The sequence below is a fragment of the Lithobates pipiens genome, unplaced genomic scaffold (assembly GCF_037356315.1).
Source record: "Lithobates pipiens isolate NorthernLeopardFrog02 unplaced genomic scaffold, aLitPip1_a1.2 Scaffold_18, whole genome shotgun sequence".
NCBI classification, from domain to species: Eukaryota; Metazoa; Chordata; class Amphibia; order Anura; family Ranidae; genus Lithobates; species Lithobates pipiens.
Window position 1 is genome coordinate 493,184,922 of NW_027507758.1, and position 21,342 is coordinate 493,206,263.

General features: G+C 42.1%; 1 protein-coding gene across 1 annotated transcript; it reads left to right on the forward strand.

Annotated features, from left to right (window-relative positions):
• Positions 1-12,486: 12,486 nt before the first annotated feature.
• Positions 12,487-20,076, forward strand: LOC143986756 (serotransferrin-B-like). The gene is made up of 5 exons (XM_077485161.1): positions 12,487-12,580; positions 15,038-15,182; positions 16,651-16,715; positions 18,677-18,861; positions 19,906-20,076. The coding sequence occupies exons 1-5, from the start codon at positions 12,487-12,489 to the stop codon at positions 20,074-20,076; spliced, it is 660 nt and encodes a 219-aa protein (XP_077341287.1).
• The last annotated feature ends 1,266 nt before the right edge of the window (positions 20,077-21,342 follow it).

Genomic DNA, 21,342 nt, shown 5'->3' on the forward strand with positions numbered 1-21,342 from the left:
GGCCTTCACAAAAATGTTTGTTTTGTGTTACCATCTACTTGCAGGCAGATAAAGCTGATGCTGTGACACTACATGCAGGACGTTTGCACCTAGCAGTATGCTCTGGCCTAGTACCAGTAATGGCTGAGTACTATAACAAGGGTAAGACCACATTCTATTGTGAAAAGAACTAAAGGTGTTAATTTACATTACAAACCTAATTTGCAAATAGGTGGTACTTGCATGGACTTCCATCGATTTTCTGTCTGGTTGTTATCTATTTAGATAGTGTTCAAGTGGGATGAAAAAATTAATTGAGTAATAATTTCAAGATCTCTAGTGGTGATTTGATGATTTTGTTTAAAAGCAAAGTCAGCATGTTAACTGTTATGAAAACATACCAGAAGTATTCATCTCACCAGTTCCCTAGTTCTCTACCACGTGTGAAGCAGCAGTTGATTAAAAACGGTGGCATTTGACGTCCGCACTTAAATGTATTGATGAACTGGTTTGCTTGAACTCAGATTTACAAACCTTCATACCAACCTACAGTGAATTTCTGGTTCTTTCTGCTGAATTAATTGATTCACTTGTAAAATGGGAATGGGGTCTTCCCACCCACGTGTCCTTTTGCAGTGCAGGTCCTCAGCTTATCCATGGTGAACATCTTTGCCTAAACCATGATGACCTTCAACTCCTACAAAGCAGTATGTGGGGTTAACCATATAAAGTATTAGAGCCTGTTGGTCCCTAGAAGGACAGAGATCATGAACTAGTTTAGAGCACTAGAGGGGGAGAGGGTTCCCCCATTAAATAAATATATTAGTCAAGAATGAACAAGCCATGTTTATTACAAAGGATCCTAGGGATAGAGATATGACAAAAGAATCTTAAATAAATAAATACAAATCGGCAACATGGGAGTAATACATTAGAGTAGCAGGAAGAGTGCATATGAAGAGATATAACCAGCTAAAGGGTCAAAAAGATGTATTCAGTGGATGAGACATTGTGAACTATGTGATATACCCAAGGCCATAGATTACAAAGTTACGGATAGTATTCTCGGAAGAGGTATTTTTATGAATTTTCTTTCTGACACCTGCCCCTCACCCAATATACTTCCATTAGAAATAAATGGTGTGCCAAAGTGAAAAAATATATATATGTATGCATATGTATGTTTTGCTGATGTACTGTATGTTAATTTAGAATTATATGAATTAGCTTACTTCTATTTTTATTTCTAACAGATAACTTAAAACCTTGCAAAACACAACATAATCAAGGTAATGCGGAAGTTTCAATTTATATAGTTAGATTTTGATTTTATGTGTTTAGTGAATCAGCTTCACAGGTTGGCAATGATATTGAGAGATTTTTCTTTATATATATATATATATATATATATATATATATATATATATATATATATATATATATATATATATATATATATAAACTTTGACTCTGGACCGTCAACTTAAATAATTTGCATACAATAATATACATTCCTCTGTGCATGTTCATATCCCACCAAACTTTTTTAAAACTATCTTATAAAAAGTGTGGAGTGTTTTTTACATTTTTCATTTGAAATAATTTATTTTTTGTAAGGTGGATATAGGGTCAGCACTATACTAAATCAAGAGTGGCCTGAATAAACTTCTTGCAATGCTCACATGATTATTGCTAGTGATTGCAAGCAAAAAAATGATATACAGATCTAAAATGATTTCCTTTTGTAAACGAGAACACAGATCTTTTTATTTTTGCACTCGCTCACAGTGGGTAATTTCTCAGCAGGGTTAGTATATTCCTTAAAGGGTGACTCCACTTTCTTGGGAAAAAATGTATCTTCTACATCAAAAAAGTCAATTTTTGCGAGGTGCTCCTAAAGGGTTAATCACTTCTAAAGGGATGCAGACCCTGCCACTCTCTTCATCAGAGCATTGCAAGTACATAAGCTGAAAAATAATGAAAATGTCACACCCAGGATCAGTATCAAAAAGAAACTGGATGACAAACAGCTTTTCTTCAGAGCAGAAACAGGTAGGAATCTGCAACAAAGTTTGTTAAAAGCCCTGCAATGTAGATTGATCACCCATAGGAGATTGTGTTTTTGTTTTTTTCTCAGCAAAAGGTTACTCTAGCATTTCTAACAAATATTTTGTTCTCACATAAAGAGACTCATAATGCCACCTACACACGTAGCGGACTATCCGGTGGACTTAGTCTGGCGGACTTCCCGCCGGACTGTCCGCCGGACTTTCCGAACAAGCTACTTGCCCACACACGGCATTTTTTCAGCAGACTAATACGGCGTACTAAGTCCGCCGGACTATCCGCCGTACTTTTGAAATTAACGGACTCGCCCACACACGCGGAGGAAAGTCCGCTCATTTTGAGCGCGTCTCCATGTAGCCGGGGCCAGCGAAGGAGGCTTCGCTGGCCCCGTCACCTGGTATGGACTTAAAGGGGAACCCCCCAGGCCCATATCAGACCCTAATCTCAGCATGCTACCCGGCAGGCCAGGAAAGGGGGTGGGGATGAGCGAGCGGCCCCCCTTCTCCTGAGCCGTACCAGGTTGCGTGCCCTAGGGCGGCACAGTGGTGTAGTGGTTAGCACTCTCACCTAGCAGTAAGAAGGGTTGCTGGTTCAAATCCCAACCACGACACTACCTGCCTGGAGTTTGCATGTTCTCCCTGTGCCTGCGTGGGTTTCCTCCGGGTACTCCGGTTTCCTCCCACAATCCAAAAACATGCAGGTAGGTTAATTGGCTTCTGTCTAAAATTGGCCCTGGTATAGGAATGGGGACCTTGGATTGCGGGCTCCCTGAGGGTAGGGATGTGTGATGTTAGTGTGCAATGTACAGGGATGGGGCAATTGTAGACTATCAGGTTGAACTGGATGGACTGGTGTCTTTATTCAACCTTACTAACTATGAAACTATGAAACATGGGGGGGTGCCTTGGGGAAGGGGGGCCGCACGCCCCCCCACCCCAAAGCACCTTGTCCCCATGTTGATGAGGACAAGGGCCTCTTCCTGACAACCCCGGCCGTTGGCTGTCGGGGTCTGCGGGCAGGGGGCTTATCGGAATCTGGGAGCTCCCTTTAATAAGGGGGCCCCCGGATACTGGCCCCCCATCCTATGTGAATAAGTATGGGGTACAATGTACCCCTACCCATTCACCTGTGAAAAAAAGTAAAAAAAAAACACAACACAAAAGGGTTAAAATAGTTTATTGCACAGCTCCGGGGGTCTTCTGTCCGTCTTCGGGGGTCTTCTCGCCGGACTCCTCCGCTATCTTCTGCTAGCTCTTTTATTAGCGGAGGAGCCCGGCTTTCTTCTTCACCGCCGCCCTCTTCTTCCGACTTCGGGGGTCTTGTCCCCCTCTTCGGTTTTTCTTGCCGGGCCACCGCGCCTTCTTCTAGCTCTTTTACAGACAGCGGCCCGGTCTTCTGTCACCGATGTCGCCATCTTCTGTTCTTCTCTTCAGATGTTGCCTCGTATTTAAAGAATTTTATTCAAGCCACTCTTGATTTAGGATAGTGTTGGTCCTATATCCATTTACCAAAATAGTAATGTAGCACACTGAAGTTTAGGCAAGGAGCTCCTCACAAATTTACTTGCCAGGAGTAGTTATCCTGGTCAGTTGTTAGAGATCAATTGATTTCTTCCTAAGCTTGGCCTTGTTGCACTTTTCTCTTCTTCAACTAGGTGGCCGGGTACCTGGTGGTATTAGATATGAGAAGGGCAACTCAATTTCAGGTTATGGGTATATGGGGTACTCTCAGCCTATGGGCAGGAGTTTTCTTGAATCCCTTGGCCTGCTGGGAGCACTTATATATCTGTGTGGAGTCAGGTGATCTATGTTCTGCGCCACCTGAACAGCTGTCTGGGTGGATGTGTGTCATGTTGCCCCGGGCTGCTAGGCCAGAGCTTGGGCCTATCCCGCAGGCATCTGGCTGCTAGATTGTTTGAGGACCTATCCAGAAGCAAAAGAGCAGTGCAGGGTTGGGATTGCGACTTGCAGTCCAACCAGAAGTGACAGTTCTGCCGGCCAGAGAACCTGTAGTGTTCAGAGGTAGAGGGGAAGCTGTCACCACTAGGAGACCATCCACCTTATTACCAGGGACCACAGTGAGTAACTGAAGCAAGTACCGGAGTAGTATTCTCACCAAATGGGTACAGTGGAGAATCTGGAAATTTCAGACGGTGATTAAGTCAGGGACCCAGCCAGCAGAGCTGACACTTGCAGAGAAGCCTTGTGTGTCAAACCATCTTGAAGATTGGAGGAGATCAAGGTATTCAGTGGCAGTGAATCAGTAGGTCTAGTGAGAGAGCGGGAGCTCAGTGTGCTGAAGAACTACAAGGAGACATTGTAGTGAAGATGAAAGAACTGTTATGCTTTGTGTTAGGAACTGTTAAAGACTGTTGCCATAGGAGACAGCATTCCTGCACATGCAGATGTGGCTTCTTTCTGGAGGCCTTTCCCTGCACGGCTGTCCTCTTATTGAAGTCTCGGAGTCTGCTAATTGAACTTACAACTACTAAAGGGTGTCCTGGCCCTAACCCTGGTCCCCCAAAAAAGTTTGTAAGAGAAATAAACATCTCTTTTGCATTCAAGAAGTGTCTGGCACCCAATAACTTGCACCTTACACCCATTATGCCTCACAACCCACTACATACAGAAGGATGTTAGCTATCTCTTGCCCTGGAGGTTCTCATTAGCCTGAAGGAGGCCAGAAACCTTGCTACAGTAAATTATTTAAAATAAGAAATGTAAAATTAGACTCCACTCCAAATATATTTAATAAAGTTTGTTGGGACTCTGACTGGATATGGACAAGCAAAGAGAAATGTGTGTTACACCTTGTATGTAAATTATTTTATCAGGTTAGCAATGCCAACCCCCCCCCTCCCCCTTTTTTTAAACTAATTTTAAAGGAAAGCAGCCAGCACAGCACAACACAATATAATAAAGAAAGTGTGAGAATCTTGCTGGATCAGGTTGGATAATTAAAACAAAGATTAAAGACAATAACCGCTTCAGATTTTACCCCCTCCTGACCGGAGCACTTTTTGCGATTCGACACTGCGTCGCTTTAACTGACCATTGTGCAGTCGTGCAACATTGCATCCAAACAAAATTGATTTCCTTTTTTTTGCCACAAATAGAGCTTTCTTTTGGTGGTATTTGATCACCTCTGCGTTTTTTATTTTTTGCGCTATAAACAAAAAAATTTGTAAATTTTGAAAAAAACACATTATTTTTTACTTTTTGCAATAATAAATATCCCTCAAAAATATATAAAAATATATTTTTTTTTCATCAGTTTAGGCTCTTCTACATATTTTTCGTGAAAAAAAAAATATTGATTGGTTTGCGCAAAAGCTACAATAGGGGATAGTTTTATGGCATTTTTTAATTTTTTTTATTAGTAATGGCGGCGATCTGCAATCGGACAATTTTGACACATTTGTGGGACCACTGGCATTAATACAGCGATCAATGCTATAAAATGCATTTATTACTGTAAAAATGTCACTGGCAGTGAAGGGGTTAACACTAGGGGCGATCAAGGGGTTAATGTGTTCCCTAGTGTGTGTTATAACTGAAGGAGGGAGGGGACTGTGCAGATGAGATGAATGAACAGACGATCTGTCTGTTCTCCCCTTAGAGAACTGGAAACTGTGTGTTTACACATACAGGTCCCAGTTCTCCATGTGCCAAGAGCGATCGTGGGAGCCGGCAGTGATTGTGACTGCCGGGCAATCGCATCGGCTCAGGGCCCCCCTAGTGGCCACAGGGTGAAGTGATGTTAAATAACGACAGCGATTTCGACAGCCGAGCCATTCTGCCACAGTACATAGATTTGAAAGGGCTCATACTCCACCACTAATAGGCTGATTTGTAAAGCAGTGGTATAGGTTAACAGCAGACATACTACTGCCTTCAAAACAAAAAATAAATCCTCTAATGCATTTCTAAATTCAGGAAGCCATCAGAAATTGTTGGCCCTTACACAGCTTACGCACTCAATCCTGTGTATATGTCAGCCCCCCCCCCCCACACACACACACACACACCTGTATATATGTCAGCCCCCCACACACACCTGTATATACAGTGGTGTGAAAAAGTGTTTGCCCCCTTCCTCATTTCCTGTTCCTTTGCATGTTTGTCACACTTAAGTGTTTCGGAACATCAAACCAATTTAAACAATAGTCAAGGACAACACAAGTTAACACAAAATGCAATTTGTAAATGAAGGTGTTTATTATTAAAGGTGAAAAAAAATCCAAACCATCATGGCCCTGTGTGAAAAAGTGATTGCCCCCCTTGTTAAAACATACTATAACTGTGGTTGTCCACACCTGAGTTCAATTTCTCTAGCCACACCCAGGCCTGATTATTGCCACACCTGTTCACAATCAAGGCATCACTTAAATAGGAGCTGCTTGACACAGTAAGGCCGCGTACACACGGGTGGACTGTTCGCCCAACTTTGTCCGCTGAACAGTGTTTGGGCGGACAGTCCGCTCGTGTGTGGGCTTTCAGCGGACAGTTTCAGCGGACAGTTGGACGGACAAGGTTTTTCGGAATTTCCGAAAAACTGTCCGCTGAAACCTTGTTTCAGCGAACAGTCCGCTCATGTGTAGGCTTGTTCGTCAAACAAAGTTGCGCGCATGCTCAGAAAGGATTTTCACGCCGAAAGCTATAATGCAGTGTATAGGACGTCGTATTTTTCGTCCCGTCGTACGTGCCGTTCACGTCATCGCGCACGGTTTCAGCAAACTGTTCGTTCGTCGTGTGTGGCCATGTCCGTCCATGCTAATTTTGAGCGGACTGTTTGCCGAAACTGTTGGACGGACAAAGTTGGGCGAACAGTCCGCCCGTGTGTACGCGGCCTAAGGTCCACCAGAAGATCCTTAAAAGCTATACATCATGCCGAGACCCAAAGAAATTCAAGAACAATTGAGAAAGAAAGTAATTGAGATCTATCAGTCTGGAAAGGGTTATAAAGCCATTTCCAAAGCTTTGGGAATCCAGTGAACCACAGTGAGAGCCATTATCCACAAATGGCGAAGACATGGAACAGTGGTGAACCTTCCCAGGAGTGGCCGGCCGCCCAAAATTACCCCAAGAGCGCAGCGACGACTCATCCAAGAGGTCACAAAAGACCCCACAACAACGTCCAAGGAACTGCAGGCCTCACTTGCCTCAGTTAAGGTCAGCGTTCATGCCTCCACCATCAGGAAAAGACTGGGAAAAAATGGCCTGCATGGCAGAGTTCCAAGGAGAAAACCACTGCTGAGCAAAAAGAACATCAAAGCTCGTCTCAATTTCTCCACAACACATCTTGATGATCCCCAAGACTTTTGGGACAACATTCTGTGGACCGATGAGACAAAAGTGGAACTCTTTGGAAGGTGTGTGTCCAAGTATATCTGGCGTAGAAGGAACACTGCATTTCATAAAAAGAACATTATACCAACAGTAAAATATGGTGGTGGTAGTGTGATGGTCTGGGGCTGTTTTGCTGCTTCAGGACCTGGAAGACTTGCCGTGATAAAAGGAACTATGAATTCTGCTGTCTACCAAGAGATCCTGAAGGAGAATGTCCGACCATCTGTTCGTGTACTCAAGCTGAAACGAACTTGGGTTCTGCAGCAGGACAATGATCCTAAACACACCAGCAAGTCCACCACCGAATGGCTGAAGAAAAACAAAATGAAGACTTTGGAGTGGCCTAGCCAAAGTCCTGACCTGAATCCTATTGAGATGTTGTGGTATGACCTTAAAAAGGCCGTTCATGCTCGAAAACCCTCTAATGTAACTGAATTAGGACAATTCTGCAAAGATGAGTGGGCCAAAATTCCTCCAGGACGCTGTAAAAGCCTCATTGCACGTTATCGCAAACGCTTGGTTGCAGTTGTTGCTGCTAAGGGTGGCCCAACCAGTTATTAGGTTTAGGGGGCAATCACTTTTTCACACAGGGCCATGATGGTTTGGATTTTTTTCACCTTTAATAATAAACACCTTCATTTACAAATTGCATTTTGTGTTTACTTGTGTTGTCCTTGACTATTGTTTAAATTGGTTTGATGTTCCGAAACACTTAAGTGTGACAAACATGCAAAGGAACAGGAAATGAGGAAGGGGGCAAACACTTTTTCACACCACTGTATGTCAGCCCCCCCACACACACACGTATATATGAAAGCCCCCCAACCACAAGCCTGTATATATGAAAGCCCTACATATATACAAACCTGTAAACACACAAGGTTCTGGCCCCGCCCTGTACACAAACAGCCCCCCTCCATTTCCTTCACAGCCCCTACTTGTAAAGAAGATCTTCCTGCTTGTCCCAGCTAGTTTCACAATGCTGACATGTTGCTGGCACAGAGAAGCACTGTACACTAGGGGTGCACATGCACACAGTAGCCAGAGATGGCAGTAAAGAGCTCAATGACTGAGCCCAATGCCACAGAGTGCAGAATGAGACTAAATTGATTCTGTAATGCTCCCCTTCACCTGTCCTGCCTTCTTCTGGCCTGGAGGGGACCCTCGTGCCCCTGACAGTTGTAAGGGATGTAACCCCCTGATGGCAGCCCTGTTTAAAGTCAGGGCCGCCATCAGGTGGGTACAGCAGTTTCAACTGTAAGGGGCCCCGGGGCCCGCCCAGGCCAGAAGGCAGGATAGGTCTCGCCTCATTCTGCTCTGTACCACACCATATTCAAACAATAAACACTGGAGGAGATTTAAGGCAAAGACTATAGAAGGCTATCACTGTAGCCCACCATTCCTATCCTACCTAGCCTAATATAACCTGGATGGGAGGGGTTAGGGTTAGATTAGGTTAGTGGGCTAGCAAAGGTGGGTTGGTGGTATTTTGTATATTAAAATATCTTTTTTATTTATTTTTTATTTTTTTGGTTGAGATATTGAGAGATCGTCTTGATGAAAGGTCATTCATTATGTGTGCTAATGTGTGTCATTGATAATATATATATATATATATATATATATATATATATATATATATATATATATATATATATATATATATTGTATATACAGTAGGATTAAGTGTGAGCATTTACAGACTTGTCTTGTCTATGATTTGTCTGCATTAATTTAATAACTATAATATTAACCATTGCTTAATAGATGATCTCCTGAAGGACACCTACTACGTTGTTGCAGTCGTAATGAAAAAGAACAGAGCCATATCATGGGAGGCTCTTAGAGGTAATATCCCAGCTCTGAGAATTACCTACACTCATTATTTGAGCTTTGGGTGATTTCCAACTCCCTAAAACACTTTCAGTTCAAAATACTAACACCAATTTAGACATTTCCACATGCTGCAATAGAGGCAGGATTCCATGCACAATAAATGTAGGCAACCATTTTAGAAATGTGCCTTTCCCCCCACCTATGTCATGGATAGCTCAAAAGGCATCACTGCAGTTATATCCACTTAAGGGGGAAAAAAAATGTTTGACTTAGCAGTAAAATCCATTTCCTGGGGTCCAGTACATGAGACAAGCTTCTTGAAATCACTACTACCTTCAGGTGACAGGACACTGGTAAAAGGAAGGCTGCAGGGGCATCCCCCTGTATAACCCCTCCCACTCCCAGTCAGTTAGCCTCAGTTTTGTAGCAAGAAAACGGGAGATAATAAGAACTGATGGGAGCGTCCTATGTCCTGTACTGTACTGCAGAAAACAGATCTTACTGGCAAGTTGTCAATCCTGTTTTCCTGATGGTATAGTGCAGGACATGGGCTTCTCAATCTGGGCTTCTCAAAATCATTTTGTCTGGGATGACCAGGGTCAATCAATCTGAGGGATGGGCAACACAGCAAACAACGCTAACAGGCCTATGTAACAACAGGTTGAGAAGGGCATGACAGATTCAAACAGCAACTTGTAGCACCCTACGCCTGGAACTGGCATCGGAGAAAACTTGAACATCCACTAAAAAAATGTTTGAACAGTAACCCAGGTGGCCTCCTTGCAAATCTGTGAGACAGATGTTAGAAGCTGAAAAAGCCCAGAAAGCACTGACAGATCTGGTACAGTGTGCCATAAAGTGGTTATAAAGCTAAAACAATTGTTACATTAATGGGGTTGTAAACCCATTACAACCACTCTAACCTACAGGTAAGCCTAGATTAAGGCTTACCTGTAGGTGCAACAAATATCTCCCAAACCTAAAAGGTTTAGGAAATATTTGCAGAAATATTGGCACCGATGTCTACGGTGCATGCGCCATAGACATCGGGCACAGCCGCACAGTGGCAAGTTTCCAGGCAAGTATATGCAAATACTACTGTGGCCCGAGTATTTGCAAATACTTGCCTGGCAGCTTGCCTTCGGCTGTACCTGGAAATGCTGCCTTGCTGCCTTGGATCAGGGACCCTGGCTGGGGCATAGCTACAGGCTTTCTTGCTGTCCGGTAAGCTTGCAATTTATATGGTGGAGGTACACAAGTCCCTTGGTGCTTCTTGGTGATTCTGTGGATTGACTTTATTCCTAGGATGTCACTCATCTAATCATCTTTAGTCTAACTGTTTTCATTTGATTATTTTTGGACTCTTTTCAATATTTAATCACTGTTTACGTACATTTTTTGTCAATGCTTTAATTAGTCACATATGGTGGAGCTTTATATTAGGATTTATTTTTTCATATATCACTGTATATGGTTTCAAATTTTTTAGCGCAGCTTTATTCTTTGTTGGTGTGTATCTCACTTTCTAGCTGCAGCTCAGAGTAAGCCCTTGTACACACGGTCGGACATTTCGACAACCAAATCCATCGGATTTTGTCCGTCGGATTTTGTCCGTCGGATCTTGTCCGAAACTCTTGCATACACACGGTTGGACAAAGTTGTCGAAAAATCCGATCTTTCAGAACGTGATGACATAATTTTTTTTATGACGGGACTACGTTCAGGCTAGTAGCCAATAGCTTTGATGTAGGAATTTGATCTGAGCATGCGTGGCACTTTGTCCGATCGGAATTCTCTACACATGATCGGAGTATGTTCTATCGGACCAGTTTGTCGAAAAATATTTCCAGCAAGTTTGAAAATTGGGTCAGACGGATATTCCGATGGAAACAGTCCGATGCATACCACACACAGTCGGATTATCCGACAACACAGTCCGATAGGACACATTACGACGGATTCTCCGACCGTGTGTACAAGGGCTTAGGAGTGGATTTGTGTTAGGGCAGTGTTCCCTATTTTCCAACACAATTACTACCTGGCAAACACCAGATCGCTACATCCTCCCCCTGCCTAGGAAACGAACTCTCTGAGTTTGTGGAAAACAAAAATGGACTCTCGAACCTGAGAGTGGATGTCCTGGCAAAAACTACATAGGCAAGTGGCATTTCATACAATGGCAGATAAATAGCAGACAATATGTATCATTTTATGTGTGGCATACCACCTGAACAAATAAAAGGGGAAATACAAACAGTAGCCTCATATCCTAACTATCTATCTATTTACTATATACACCTGTAGGAAAAAATAGAAAATGTTAGCATTGTTATACAAGCTGAAGTCACTGTCTCTCCTTAGCCAAGGAAGATTCAATGGATGCAGGAACATTTGAAAGAGAGAAAATAGACAGCATAGAAACACATCCTATCCCTACAATAGCACAGTGCACGTTATACATTAGATGCGATTCAGTTCGCATTGTGCGCTATACAAGTATTTCATTCATTCATTCATTCATACATTAGTGAATGTTAATTACCCTTAGCCGAGAGCAGTAAAGCAGTATAAATGCACATTACAGCATATCTTACTTTACACGTATAATTCAGTGACTATTTCTAAACATCTATACAGAGGACAATGGGCCCCACCCCCTTGAGGGTGCCACCCCTTTTCCATAACAATCCTAGAAATAAACTTACTCTAGCAATTCCTATCTAACATTTGCATAATATGAACAATAGCTTTCTCAGGCTGGCACTCTCACGCCACCTGGTGGCCAAGATATCCAACGAACAGTCCTTGTGTGTACATAGTATTTTTTCCCGTTTAGTCCATTATCAAAGTTAAGGTGAGAACGTGCCCTTTTTGCCACAGCTTATCCTACCTATCTAACTAACACCCCAGTGTCCGTTGAGCCCCAAAGTCCATCAATATTTCACAGGTGGTGCAATAACATATCAGCAACATTCCCAGCAGTCTCCCTTCTTCACAGGGACAACTCCGGGGAAAAAAACATGGCTGTAATCAGCAGTAATAAACCATGCCATGGTACAAGGGACCGTACTTCTTGAGGGCACTGTCTCTCAACAGATCCCCTTGCATTTGTAATCTCAGTGTCCACAAACAGCTGGGAACTGAGATTAGTTTTGTCATTAATGAACAAACAGAACACACTCAAGTCTCTCAGCTATAAATCAGCCTGTCACTTTTCAAAGGGAGGCACACTGGCGATTTCAGAACACAGGCCAGTATGACTCCAGTGGGAACTCCTGGCTTCTGCCTAGCAGAACACAGTTCCAACAGTACAGCCAAACAGGAATGTCCCCACAGCAACATAACTCTTGGTAACACAGAATAGTTCTTCTCTTATCTCACAGTATCCCACTGTAGATCTTCACTGGCTGAGCTCCCAGTCTCTCACTAAACTTCCAGATCCAATCGTCCCCGGCTGGTGAAAAAACTGCTCTGGTACTTGCTCAAGCTTACTCACAGTGGTCTCTGGTAACAAGGTGGACGGTCCCTTAGTGGCGACTGCTTCCCTTTTACCTCTGACCACAAATGGTTCCCCGTCTGGCTGAACCTCCGAAACTCGGTTGGACTCCAATCCTGCAGTCCAAACCCTACGCTGCATCTCCTGCTCCTGGATAGGCCTCAGGCAGCCTAGCAGCCAGGTGTCCTCAGGATAGACCTTAGGCTTTCAGCCTAGCAGGCCAAGAGACTAAAGAAACCCCTGCCAATTGGCTGATATGCCCATCCATTTATAATCTGACCTTGCAGAGCCCTTGTCAATCTAATGTCACCAGCCACCATGCCAACTAGTGGCAGAAGAGAAAATGTGCAGCAATTCCAGAATTAGAGAGGAATCAGTGGATCTAATAACAATTGACCAAGACAATTACTACCTGGAAAACTAAATTTGTTAGCAACCCTGCGTAAACACCTGGGTGCTATAAATGTAAACTAATGATCTTCATTGTAACAGCAAACAAAATGGTAAAAAAAAAAAAAATCCTTATCACCCCCTCAGAGTAGTTCAGTGTTACTATGATGATACTGAACTATAATGAAAGTATGAAAAAAATAATAAAGAATGTCCAAAAATATATTAAATAATGAAGAAATGTTTAAAAAAGGGATACTTTTTTTAACATACTATCACCAGTGTCCCTGATCACCACCACATTAGTAATATGATGACACTGTACTGTACTGGTGACAGTATGTAGAAAAAAATATGAAATAAATCATTTCTTCTGTCGAGAGAACCAGATTGAGATCCCTAGGGGATACTGGGGAACAATCCAAGGGAGAGATGTGCTACTTCCTAAACAAAAGGCTTAAAATAAGTGTAAATCTTACTTATATTTACTAAAATAATAAAGATGTTATACTTACCTGCTCTTTGCAATTGCCTTGCACAGAGCGGCCCCAAAACTCCTCTTCTCAGGTCCCCTGCCAATGGTCTCCCCTCCTCTTCTTCTCAGTCTGCTACAATGCGAGCTTCTAACTATAGGAGTGCACTTGCAGGCTTGACCCTGCACTGTGCCTAAGTGGGCGCTGGGCAGAGCCATGCTGTGTGTCTATAGATGCACACAGCCTGGCTCAGCCCTGCCCCCACTTGGCCACAACACTGTTTTAATATAGGACTGCACTGAGTAAAAAATGAAAATGTCCTGCCTTTGGAACCACTTCAACTAGAAATTGAGAGGCCAAAGTTCTCTAAAACAGACCAAGGCTGAGATTTGTTCGTAAATGGTACTCAAGGCCTACTGGAACAGCTAGAGGAAACGTGGCTTGAACTACAGAATGGGGAGAGGGAGAAGAGATTGCAGGCACAGTGGCAAAGGGAACATCTAATCATTTTTATGATCCCAGACCTAGATGATTGGCTTGAAAAAAGTACAGATTACTCCAGTAGGAAGCATCCTGTGATTCGGGGGGGGGTGGGTTTTTGGGGTAATGCATGCCACCATGCTTCATGCTATACCCTAAATATAAGTGTACCACGAAACACTGTCAAAAGTGTGGGCTAAGCCTTTAGGGAACAAGAAGAGCTCATAATGCAGTTGATTGTTTCAGTAAAGATGAGCCAAGCCAGCACTTGACACGTGATAGTGGTGTGTGGAGCGGGAAGCATGTGAAATATTTGACAGGGAGAGCTCATGGCTTATGAAGAAATTATGACATTATCAATCAATATATGAATCAAATCAATATTTATTGACATAAGTTTATAAAAAAATCTGTGATCTTTGATCAGCTTTAGTTGGAGTGTCTGTAGCTTGATCTGTAATGCCCCGTACACATGGTCGGATTTTCCGATGGAAAATGTTCGATGGGAGCTTGTTGTCGGAAATTCCAACCATGTGTAGGCTCCATCGGACATTTTCCTTCAGAATTTCCTACACACAAAATTTGAGATCTGGATCTCAAATTTTCCGACAACAAAATCCGTTGTTGGAAATTCCGATCGTGTATACACAATTCCGACGCACAAAGTTCCACACATGCTCGGAATCAAGCCGAAGAACTGCACTGGCTATTGAACTTTCATTTTCTCAGCTCGCCGTACATCACCGCTTTCTTGATGTTCGGAATTTCCCACAACATTGTGTGACTATGTGTATGTAAGACAAGTTTGAGCCAACATTCGTCGGAAAAAAAAATCCCATGGATTTTGTTGTCGGAATGTGCGATTGTGTGTATGCAGTATCAGTGACATAAAAGCCTAAAGAACTGGGCCATTTAAAATGAACATTAGGCAAAAATCAACTACTAATGTTACCTCTCTCAATATATAGGTATCGATTTTCCATCATATGACATCACTGAAAATCTCTGTAGGCTATACAGAAATGATCACCTGAAGAAACTGCCTACTGAGTCAAATATAGTTTGTACTTCTGGAGATAAAGAAAATCATCAAGACTTTACTGCAGCTTTTAGGTAATGGAAATAAAACCAGCAGTAAAAGTTTATGAACCTTCCTATGCAGTGGCTAAGCCATTACACTTTCACCACATCTTACTATTCAAACCTAAACTGGATATTGTGTATTTTATCTTCAGAAGGGAGAATTATATATTTCAGCATCACAATAATGGTTAGCGCATACCGTAATCGAGGAACGCCTGAGACTGACAGAACAGATGGGATAATATTGTAATATCTGCTAGAAAATTATTTAGAATTAATGTTTAAACTTGAGAGAGAACTATTTTTTTCCATTAAGGGCGCACGGGCACGCCCCCTCTCTCCAGCCACTCCCCTACATGAATAATGAATAGATTCATGCATAGCATGAATTTATCCATTGCTGCTGCCACCCCCTAGTAAGACCTCTGGACCCTTTTCCGACACCAGGCACCTGAATTCCAGAGGCGGGGGTGTAATTTTGAAGCACCTGATTAGAGCCATAGGCTCTAATAGGCTTCAAAAGGGTGAACTGTGAGCGCAGAAGATTGTGCTCGCAGTTCACCCAGGTGTGTTAGAACAGCGAATTAATATTTGCTGTTCTAACACTGAACTGCCTCTCCACCAATCAGGAAACATGGGTGTGTTACCCGTCACCTGATTATCTGAAATGACAGACACTGTGATATGATGCCTATCAGGAGGAGGGAAGGAGACGCATGGAGGACACAGCTCGCCACCATCACCCACTGCCCCACCAAGATAGGGTAAGTGCCGGGCAGACGGAAAGCCCATCATCATTTGATGGGCACAGTGGTGGCATTTGATGGGCAGAGTGGCTGCGGTTGATGGGCAGAGTGGGTGCATTTGCTGTGCAGAGTGGGTGCATTTGATGGCACAGTGGGTACATTTGATGGGCACAGTGGCTGTATTTGATGGGCACAGGGGCTGCATTTGATGGGCACAGTGGCTGTATTTGATGGGCACAGTGACTGCATTTGATGGGCACAGTGGCTTCAATTGATGGGCAGAGTGGCTGCATTTGATTTGCACAGTAGCTGCATTTGATGGCTCAGTGGCTGCATTTGATGGGCACAGTGGCTGAGTTTGATGGCACAGTGGCTGTGTTTGATTGGCACAGTGGCTACATTTGATGGGGCACAGTGGCTGCATTTGATGGCACAGTGGCTGTGTTTGATTGGCACAGTGGCTACATTTGATGGGGCACAGTGGCTGCGTTTGATGGTACAGTGGCTGTGTTTGATGGGCACAGTGTGGCTGCAATTGATGTTTTTCAGAATTTTTAAGTTTGTTTGCCCCCCCCCCCCCAAAAGATTTAAACACCAGTCACCACTGATAAAATCTTTATGTAACAGGGAAGAGTTTTGTGTTTGGGTATTGAGCAATTATTCCAACTCCATTTTTTTTGTCAAGAAACAAATCATATTTTAATACACTTATAAAGCCTACTGTAATGCAAACATTTGTCCATTGGTTTTAGGTGTCTAGTGGAAATGGGAGGTGTTGCCATTGCAAAGCATAGTACTGTATTTGAGAACACAGACGGTAAGTGATAATTCTTTGGCTACTCTATATATGTTAAATGGTGCAGACACTTTATTATATGAGTTGAGGTCAACCATGTTATTATGTTGACCACCTTTGCAGTGGAGTATGCACAAACACACACAGACTAAAGCTGTTTGCTCCCTCCTCCTCTTCTTGGTGACCTTCATAAATTTCAGCACATCAAGCGTGGATGAGATCATGTCCATTTCTTCAATAACACTAGCTATCCATCTATAATTAGACCCAATCACCCAAGAATATGAGAATATATTTTTTAAATCCGCAGCTTTCATTAAAATGCTATGTGGTGATCCTGCCATGAATGTTCTTGTTCAGGACTCCCTGTTATGTACTAGACATGTGCAAAAGGAAAAAATTTGTTTAATTTCGTTTCGTTTTAATTCGTTAATTCATTAATTTCGTTTAGTTATATTCGTTAACTTCCTTAAATTCGTTTTCGGATTTTGTTTAGTTTTCTGCTGAATTCGAAAAATTGGCCACATTCGAAAATATTTCAACGAAATTCGAAAATATTTCTACCGGATTCGAAATGATTTCAACATGATTCGACACTATTTCAACCACATTCGAAAATATTTTGTGACCCGACTTTAGGGCCATGTATCTCGAGGCCAAATTTGGATATGTTGTATTGCTAGTATTATTGTTTTTGCATACCAAATTTGGGGTTTCTAGCTATAAGTGACCCCGAGATATCTGGCCCCAAAATCGGGTCGCAAAATGTTATTAGTTAATAGAGCAGAGAATGACATTTTGCGACCCGATTTTGGGGCCACATATCTCGGGGTCACTTATAGCTAGAAACCCCAAATTTAGTATGCAAACACAATAATACTAGCTTTACAACATATCCAAATATGGAGTTTCTAGCACCAAGTGACCCCGAGATACATGGCCCTAAAGTCGGGTCACAAAATATTTTCGAATGCGGTTGAAATAATGTTGAATCATGTTGAAATCATTTCGAATGCAGTTGAAATAATGTCGAATCATGTTGAAATAATTTCGAATGCATTCGATATTATTTCAACATGATTCAACATTATTTCAACCGCATTCAAGAATATTTTGTGACCCGACTTTAGGGCCATGTATCTCGGGGTCACTTGGTGCTAGACACTTCAAATTTGGATATGTTGTAGTGCTAGTACCATTGTGTTTGCATACCAAATTTGCGACCCCGAGATATGTGGCCCCAAAATCGGGTCGCAAAATGTCATTCTCTGCTCTAATAACTAATAACATTTTGCGACCCGATTTTGGGGCCACATATCTTGGGGTCACTTATAGCTAGAAACCCCAAATTTGGTATGCAAACACAATAATACTAGCAATACAACATATCCAAATTTGAAGTGTCTAGCACCAAGTGACCCCGAGATACATGGCCCTAAAGTCGGGTCACAAAATATTTTCGAATGCGGTTGAAATAATGTCCAATCATGTTGAAATAATTTCGAATGCGGTTGAAATAATTTCGAATCATGTCGAATTCATTCGAATTCATTCGTTATATTTCTTTCGTATTCGTTGTAATTTGTTATTTTTTTATTCGGACATTCGGATGCAACCGAATGTCCGAAAGATGCAAAATTCGGCCGAATTTCCATTCGTTACGAAACGAATTGCACAAGCCTATTATGTACTGCCAACATCCCTGTCTCCAAATTATGCTCCTGCATTGCCCGGCGGACTCCCGCTTTAAAAATGTTGCAGCCAAACTTAGTGGAGGGAGATTTCTGCAGCATATTTGGCAAGTACAGAATCACAGTATATATAAAATAATATGCAAAGTAGTTGGAGGGAAGCGTCAGAATGGCAAAGATGTTTTTATTACAAAGTATGGGAGCAGACTGCAGTTCCTCTTTACGTTAGGGTATATATCTACTTCCTGGTATCCCTAGCCTTTATATGCTAATGATATTCTTACTATCCAGGTAATAACCTTGAAGACTGGGCAAAAGACCTGAAATGTGATGATTTTGAGCTGTTGTGTCCTGATGGCTCACGTGTCCCTGTCAGTGAATACAAGAAGTGCAATATTGCGGAGCTCCCACCGGGCATTGTCTTCACTTTGCCTCAAAAGAGGGACATTGTTGCAGGAATTCTGAAAAATCAACAGGTAGGAATATGCTATGACAAGCTTCAGGCTAGATTTATCAAAGCTGGTGTCTGCTGTATCCAATCAGGGATCGGCTTAATTATTTGGCCCTGCTACAGGAAATTATGAAAACTGCCAACAGCGCTTAGAAATCCCAATTGTCTTTAGTTTCCAACCACTGGCCCACTGCCGGGCCGCAGCCTTCCTCCTCATGGGCCTTCAGCCAGCTGCACATCTCCTAACCTGCTACAGTACCACCCAACCTCCCACAGTGGCCTGCAAGACCCCTCAACATCCCACAGGCTCCCTGAGAGCCTGCAGTGTCCTCAAGCTTACTGCACAGCTTCCAGACCCCCAGAGTGCCTCCAACATCCAACAGTGTCCCACTGTGCCCCAGAACCTCATGCATGCAGTAACCCCCCAGTGCCCCTGCAATGCCTCCAGCTGCCTCAAGAGACTGCCAGACTGCCAGATCCCTTCAGAAATCCCAGCCCCACAGTTGATCCCAGCTCTCTCCAGAAATCTTATCTCCTATAAGGCCACCAAGTCTCCTACAGAGTACCTGAGAATAACGTTTTTACTGTTGAAGAGAAGAAGGATTTGTTAGAATGCAATGGGCCCTGGTCTTAAGGTAGAAAAAAAAAACTCTGTTCAGTGATTAGAATGAAGGCAGTTTTTTTACATATTAGAGAACAGTTGAAGCTAGATAATACAGTAGTTTATGAAAAAAAATTTTTAACAAAAATATGTATAAGGGACCATAGATGACTATATTGTTTTTTCAACCTTGTATTTAGTAATATTTGGCATAGACTTTTAGGAATGACTATGACTGATCTTTCCTAATTTTAATACACTAGAAAACACTACTAGTATTAATTATTACTACTGCTACTATTATATTATGTTTTGATTGAGCCACTAACCTGTTTTTCCTCTTAGTTCAGTGCTAGGCTTTTATGTTTTACATATCCATAGGAGTAATGGGATCAAAAGATGTTTATTTTAAATGATTCTGTCTTCATATTGATATGCTCACTTTCACATATTGTTGTGTCTCTACAGTCATTGTATGGAAGAAATGCATTCCAAAGGTACATATTTCAGATGTTTGAGTCCACAGGAGGCCATGATCTCCTCTTCGGCGATGACACAAAATGCTTGGTGGAAATCGGGCAGAAAATCACACTAAAGGAATATCTTGGAGAAAAATATCCTGCTATATTACGCATTTGATTAGTAAATTCCCAAACATTAAGAATCTGCATACCACCATCACAACCATTGCATTCTTTAAGAGCCACCTGTAAAACGAAAAACTACCCATCACACAGCTAAAACTGTCCGAGAGTTACATTAAATGTCTTTGCAGAGTCTTGACTAATGACTTGCCCACAAACTCACACTTTCCTCTGCCTACATGAGGATTCTTCAATAACTTTCATTCTCATTCCAACACATTGTAGCAAACTCATTTAGAATGATGCCTACATCAGAATGCTCCATCTTGTGCCTGCCAGTAGTAGCCAGCGTTTGAATGTGCATATCTAGCCAAAAATCTTTAAGGCACATAAAATCTCAGCCCTGCAATGTACCAACTAAAAGTATCACTGCTGGTACATGTATCTCATTTAAATAAATTACAAAAAAAACATAGTGGTAGTGTTATGCCCCATACACACGGTCGGATTTTCCACCGGAAAATGTTTGATGGGAGCTTGTTGTCAGAAATTCCAACCGTGTGGAGGCTCCATCGGACATTTTCCTTCAGAATTTCCGACACACAAAATTTGAGATCTGGATATCAGATTTTCCGACAACAAAATCCATTGTTGGAAATTCCAATTGTGTGTACACAATTCCGACGCACAAATTCCACGCATGCTCGGAATTAAGCAGAAGAGCTGCACTGGCTATTGAACTTCAATTTTCTCGGCTCATCGTATGTCACCGCGTTCTTGCCGTTCAGAATTTCTGACAATATCGTGTGTATGCAAGACAAGTTTGAGCCAACATCTATCGTAAAAAATCCCATGGATTTTGTTGTCGGAATCTGCGATCGTGTGTATGCGGTATAAGAGTGTGAGAGCCAAGAGGAAAAAAAATTAATTGCCACTCAACAGCTCTCCCACTCAAATAAGCCATTTGAAAATGACAAATGCTGGTTGGCCATGGATTTGTAGATTCCATGCTTGTAAAACAGAAAAAATCCAAAATCCAAAATCTTAAACCTTTTTTTTTACTTTTGCCTCCCTGCTAATTTTCAAATAGTCGTCAAATCACTTTACAGACTTCATAAACATATTTAACTGCTACCAAACTATATGTTACAGACAGCTTAGAAAATCCATCCTGTATAAATTTTTCATTTTATAAAAAAAACAACATTGTTTAAGCATTATATTACTATTTTTTTTTCTTTATTGTCAGGTAAAACTGCACATAAAAGACTTACACTAACAGAAATGATAGTGTCCATCTATATGTAGCACTAACCCCCGA

What these genes read in the sequence shown, in the direction of transcription:
- LOC143986756 (XM_077485161.1), top strand. Translation starts at nt 12,487, where the DNA reads ATGACTCCAGTGGGAACTCCTGGCTTCTGCCTAGCAGAACACAGTTCC. An exon ending in CCACAGCAACATAACTCTTG is followed by an intron (nt 12,581 to 15,037) that starts GTAACACAGAAT and finishes CTCAATATATAG; the next exon opens with GTATCGATTTTCCATCATAT. An exon ending in TGTATTTGAGAACACAGACG is followed by an intron (nt 16,716 to 18,676) that starts GTAAGTGATAAT and finishes CTTACTATCCAG; the next exon opens with GTAATAACCTTGAAGACTGG.